Raw genomic sequence first — 6,176 nt, forward strand, 5'->3', positions numbered from 1 at the left:
GTTGCAGAGGAAATAAAAGGAGACAGGAAAAAGGTGTCACGGTCACAGTCACCCATCATGTGGTCTGACAACATCCCTCCCAAACCTAATCCTCCTTTTGACCACATTGGCCGAGAAAAAAAGAAAGAAAAAAAAAACAGACAATACCACACCAAGTGTTTATATTCTGATGTCGCCATAGTGTCTGCACTGTTAGCTGGGAGGGTGACTAATAATCTGCACAGCACTATAATTTTGTTGAACTTTGTATGAATTAAGCAGACTTGTGTGCATCAAAGCGAAGGGAAGTAATTAGGTCTGAGCGGCTTCTTTGTTGAGTCTACACGAACATCAGGGTTCTCATTTAGTTCCACTTTATTGTTATAACAACTTTACTACACTGGATTTACTCACCTGTCGCAGCAAAATATCTGGGTCGATTTTAAGCGTTTTGAATCATTCTAGCAGTGATTTTTTTCCCATGTTTCTATAAAAACATAACTTCTCAATGTGCTCTCTGATGTTGTTTGTTGAAACCAATTACAAACTATGGATTCCAGTTACACTGATGATTTCATAACTTCTAATGAGACACAACAGGCAGTTTAAATTTTAGCCATAAACACCAATTGTCTCTTAATTAAATGGAACCTTGTGATTTTCAGACTTATGTATTTATTTATTTTTGGCCCATTTACACTTCCTGCATCCGTTTTGCTTTCGAGTGACTGGACCAATTGGAACACAACGAAAACTGATAAAAAAAAAAACCAAGTAAAAATATCTTAAAGTAAAAGGATTTGCCTTTTTCTGAACATGTGAATAATATGATCTGCCGATTAATTTAGTGTTTTTGCCCTTAAAACAAGATAAATAAATGTTGGCGATGTGGAATCAGATAATAGATTTTTTTTCTTATTTAAATTATAATTACCTTTTAAAAAAAAACAAGGAAATGACACTTTTTAACAACAACTGAGAAAAGAGGGAAATCTAATGGAAGACCTATTACGCCTATCTTTGGAAGTAAAGTCCAAATATGTTGCGTTCTTGGTCAATGTTTAGTTTATACCTTAGAAATAAATAAAGAGGGATTCAAACATTTAGTGTGCGAAGTTAGCATCTGTATGCTTTAGGGATGGAACGGTTTATGAAAACCGTCTGAACCGTTCGGTTCGACTGTCTCGGTTCAGTTTGCGTGTGTGTTGCGTTCGGTTCATGCGCTGCTCCTTTTCCTCATAGGCGAAGCGTTTACACTCCAGAGCAGAAGGTGGCGGTACTGCGACCAAAGCCAACCACCAGTAGTAAACAAGAAGAAGCGAAGCAGCGTAGCCGGGTGTAGCAGAAAAAAATCAGTTGTTGTGGAGAATTGTGTGGGTATAGCGAGTGGGAAAGAACAGGAGTTGGAAGACGCGCCAGCAGCACTTTATAGGTCTGCTGTATGGGACCACTTTGCATTTAGAGTGACCTACGATGACGGCGGAAAGAAAGTTGTGGATAAAAGTGCAACAGTGTGCAAGCACTGTGCAACACGTTTTGTTTATGCTAACAGCAACACGACCAACATGTCAGGCTAACAATCAACATATACCGAACCGAACCGTGGATTTTGTGAACCGTTCCACCCCAGTATGCTTATATGATTGCACAGATTACAGAATTTATATCATTTTATAAAAAAGAAGACTGTTCTGATGCCTCCGCTAGATCCTCTGGAAATTATTTTACAGAGACTCAACTTAATAAAGGAACTCTGAGCATCCCTTTATTGGACAGGGTGTCTTCAGTCAGAGGCTACTCTACACCCACTGTAAGACGGACCACTACAGGAGATCTGTCCTTCCTACATCTTGGTAAACTGCTATCATATGAGTTGCAACAAAATTAAATTCATTTGGCATCAATCAAGTAATTTTGAGTTGAACTGAATGATAGAAGCCAACTATGAGTCTGATCTTTGGTAGATTACTAGTTCCAAAACCATCATACCACACTGCTTAAACTTCTGATATCAAGAAACCAGAGGAAGTGCTGCGGTAACCGGAGATTTCTCAGTTTTTTTGTTTTGAGAATGATCCCCACAGCCGGCACTCTAGGTCTCTGATCAAGACCCTTAACCCCACACTGCTCCCCAGGCGCTGCACAGTGGCGGCCCACAGCTCCTAAAGGAGCCCCATCTATAACTCTTGATAGAAAAAAAAAAAGATCTACAACTATGATCAGCGATGTTTGAGGGAGAAGTTATTTTAGCAGCTGATTGCAGGGCTGCCACTGAGCAGATAGCTTGACTAATTAACCAGCATTTATACTGTTCCTTGGTTTTCTGTATATATTTAATTTCTTAAATTTATGAGTAATTTTTCTGTGTTTAATTTCATGTTTTGTCAATATTTTGTACTTTTTTTATAATAAAAAAAACAAAAAACAAAAACAAAAAAAACAGCATTTTTTATACTGGTATTATGGTATAACAACATTCTTTAAAAAAAAACACTTAGTAGGTAGCAGATCTTTGTTCTATACATCTACGTCTGCAGGAGAAACAACTGCTAACTTTTAAAGTTAAATCAAAACATAAAATATTCTAAGGTTTGATTGAAAGTTTTTGTATTTATACATTTATGTGAAACTAATACTAGTTAAACTACTTCTACAACAGGAAAACCTGTTGAAAAGAAAAGCTAGGGTTATTAAAGCTGCATAGATTAAACGTCTGTAGTAATAAAAAAAAACAAAGAGCAATGAGAAAAAAATTGAATTAAGTTATTAAATGTCCAATATTTCTATCTCTCTGGTTGTTTTACATAAAGCAGTTAAAATCTCTTAGTGAATGCATGGCCTCTGAAACATCATAGACCTCAACACATCCCCTCCAAGCTTTACTTTGCTATTATACAAATTGAAATTGATAAAGACCGTGATACAGTTTACTGATTTTAAGGCCTACTTTAAAAAAAGCTGCCATAGTGTCTGTGTTTGCTTTGACCTTAAATGTTAGCTATACGTTCTAGAAAATTTTAATTTTTTTCCCCCTTTGGGATTAATAAAGTATTTTTTTTATCTGAATTTCAACTTGGAGAGTAAAGTTGTTATTAAAGTAGATTAATAAACATCCCATGTCAAAATGATTGATGCTTCCGGTTATTTCTAATCGAGCCCCTTTACAGCGAGCTGCTAAAACATATTTGCAAACAACCTACATCCATTTCCATAAGGCAGGAGTCAAAGACCCAGAGAGATAACAGGAACTTTGTTGTCTTTATGTAAAACATGCTACTCACACTTCTCTTTTTTTATGTAAGACATCCCTAAAGCAATTTGCAAGTGCGTCAATGTGGTGACAAACATTTTGCATACTGCGTGCATATGAATAAACAAGCTGCAGATAGAGCAGTTATGGAGAAGTGTGGAGGAGAGGAATCAAATCGGTCCAGAGTCCAACTGTTGTTCTGCAGGTTCATCAACATCTACTGTGAAAAAATTATTGTTCTATTGTGTTTCTGAGTGAAGATATTACAAATTTAAACCACAGAAGGACAAATTAAATTTAATCTAATTATTTTGTTCTTGAAAAAATTAAAAAAGAAGCTTTCCAAACACACAGGGTTTCAGTGTGATCACATTTCTGCTTTCAGAGACCGGAACCCAAAGCTTGGACAGAAAGCTCCAGCCTACCTTGTTTGAGGCCATGTCGCTGACGGACCGGTAGGTCTGAATGGTCTCCAGCTGGTCCAGACACCAGTCCAGCTCCTCCATCGTCTCCATGGCCAGCTTCTGGTAGGACTCATCTGCCAACAGACACACGGACACGTAATCAGGTCCCAGCGGATCCATGGCCACGGCTGAGCCTGTCGACATCGCGCGCGGCGCCCCGAGGGTCCCAGAGTGCCCTGATCGCATGGGGGGCTGGCATGAAGGACATCCGGAAGACGTAGAGGAAGAGGGGGAGGGGTGCACACAGAGCTCCTTCATCTTTGCAACGCTCTCAGAAAGTTCAGGGAAGTTGGGTTTAGAGACAGACTGAGCGTAGAGGTTTCAATGTGCAGCCTCATTCTCAGCGTACCCCTTCTTTCCCCCTCGCGCTAGTGAACTCTGCAGACCCCCCTCCCACTCTGTCTGGTTCCCCCACCCCTTCTCAGGCAGCCTCTCATTAACTTCTTCCCTTTTCACTCCTATTCGTCTAAACAAGTGGCGTGAAAGCTAAGGAGACCACTGCCTCCTACTGCCAGTGCGTAAGAGACCCCCCACCATCTAACCACATAGGACAGTGACCCTGTGTATCTTTCCTCTCCAAAGGAGGGGCTTTACATTAAAGAAACACTTTCACTTCTTTTTAACTCCAACTATGTGGTCTCTTGTGTTTTGTTCTTTACACCATTGTGGGTGATAAGTGTAGTAGTGCTTTGCTGCTCTGCTTCAAAGAAAAATGACCCCGTTTCTCCGTCTCTCTTCCCTTCTGAAACACGAGGTTGTACTGTTAACTGGCTCAGCTGCAGCCCACGCCACCATGCCTCATAAATGGCCTCTCTCCTCTCAAATCCTCTGAAAGGAAGGAAAAAATTTATATCAAACGCTAACAGTTGTTTGCACAAGCAACATGAGAGGCACTTTTTTTACTCCCCAAACTGGGGGAAGTCAGGCCAGAGTCTTACTCCTGCCAAAGAAACCAAAGCACTTCCTCTTTGGCTCTGAACCTTTTGCAAAACATGGAGCAGATCTGCTAATGAAAACCCAGGATCGATGTTGTTCGAGTTAACAGCCGTGCCTTTTTCTTTACCACTGATGACTCACATCTGCTGGGAGCGTGGGTATTTAGAGGGAAAAGACCGGTTTAGAAGAAATAAGATGTGCACATATGAGGAAACAAAGAGGAGACAATTTTTCCTCTGAAATACAGAGGATTTCTGCCAGCAGGGAGGGGCTATTGAATGCATCTGGATCTCCCCACCTTCCCCCCCTTTTTTTATGGAAAAGACTGATCTCTGCTTCATAGGGCTTCACACATGGAAGAAATTTAGGCCATATGCTTAACCTAACAAGACAGCCAGCGTGCTGCTCTCCAATTTACGTCAATATAGCAGATCAAAGCCCTTCAAACAGTGATGGCGTACAGATTTCTAACCGCCTCTTTTTAACAAAGAAGGGTAAAAAAGCCTCAGACATGAACGCCGCAGCTGAGGATACCGCCCACTTTTAACTGTGATCAGAACCAGATGATGAGAATAATTTCTCTAAACAATACAGAAAGGGAAATTTTAGCTGTTTAAGGTCATCCGTAGTTTTCTAAAAAATCATGCCACAGTTATAACTAACTTCAGAACGCTTGCTTTGGTTTTTCTCAGAGGCCTCAGAGAACCTGAAAACTCGTTTACAAGGGGAAGCCAAGTTTGTGGTTCAAAGTAGTCGGAGGAACCACTGGTTCATTGAGCCGAAACCTTTAGACACAGAATAGAAAGTGACAGCTCTTACACCAGCTTCCTACTTTGCCCCTCATCTTGGTTTTAAGCTGCTTGTACTAAAGAAGAGTCGATTGTTCTTTCTGAATTGTCAGCGAGCTTCAGGCATGGTTATTAATTCTCTGTGTGTCTATGTTGAATAGACAGTATGTCTAGGGTGCATTCCAACTATTGATGGCTGTTAAAGAGTTGAGCCATCGAGCCAAAAACAAGCATAGAAGTTGCTCTTTTTAACCCTCTGCTTTGTAGCCTTGATGTCATTGTAACCCCTTGGGTTAAAAATCAAACTCAGTAAGCATAGCGAAGCTGAGAGCCAACCATACTGGGTCACATTTACACATGGTTTATCAAAATGATTTAAAATTAGATATTTCACACAGGAGTGTAGAAAGGACAGTTTTAAGTGGGTCAACTGGCTGAGAAACAGAACAGAATCAAAGCCATTATAGCCATGCTGTTTGTTCACTTTGAACACCCTGTTATGGAATAGCGACCTGGCAGGGTGTACCCTGCCTCTCGCCCAGTAACCGATGGAGATAGGCATCAGCCTAGTGACTCTGCTTTCATAAGAAGGGATGATGGATGGTAGCCTCGTGAGACCATCCTGATCTTGCGAGCTTTCAAGGTTTCACTCGCAGATCAGTCTGGCTACTCTCCGTTAAAGAAAATTTGGAGCCGTTCACCAAACGAACGTCCAATCAGCGTTGGCTTTGAGGCGGGTTGAGGTGACGCAACGAGAAG

The 6,176-nt window shown here is 40.8% G+C and overlaps 1 protein-coding gene across 2 annotated transcripts in view; it reads right to left on the bottom strand.

Annotated features, from left to right (window-relative positions):
* The window catches only part of LOC107082622 (cAMP-specific 3',5'-cyclic phosphodiesterase 4B-like), a 93,343-nt gene that overhangs the window by 10,332 nt on the left and 76,835 nt on the right, over positions 1-6,176 (bottom strand). For both annotated transcript variants that reach the window (XM_015371396.1, XM_015371397.1), the window contains one exon: positions 3,655-3,767. In XM_015371396.1, coding sequence (XP_015226882.1) covers positions 3,655-3,767 — 113 coding nt within the window. The remainder of the gene's footprint in view (positions 1-3,654; positions 3,768-6,176) is intronic.

The sequence above is a fragment of the Cyprinodon variegatus genome, unplaced genomic scaffold, assembly GCF_000732505.1.
Source record: "Cyprinodon variegatus isolate N-32 unplaced genomic scaffold, C_variegatus-1.0 Scaffold57, whole genome shotgun sequence".
NCBI lineage: Eukaryota > Metazoa > Chordata > Actinopteri > Cyprinodontiformes > Cyprinodontidae > Cyprinodon > Cyprinodon variegatus.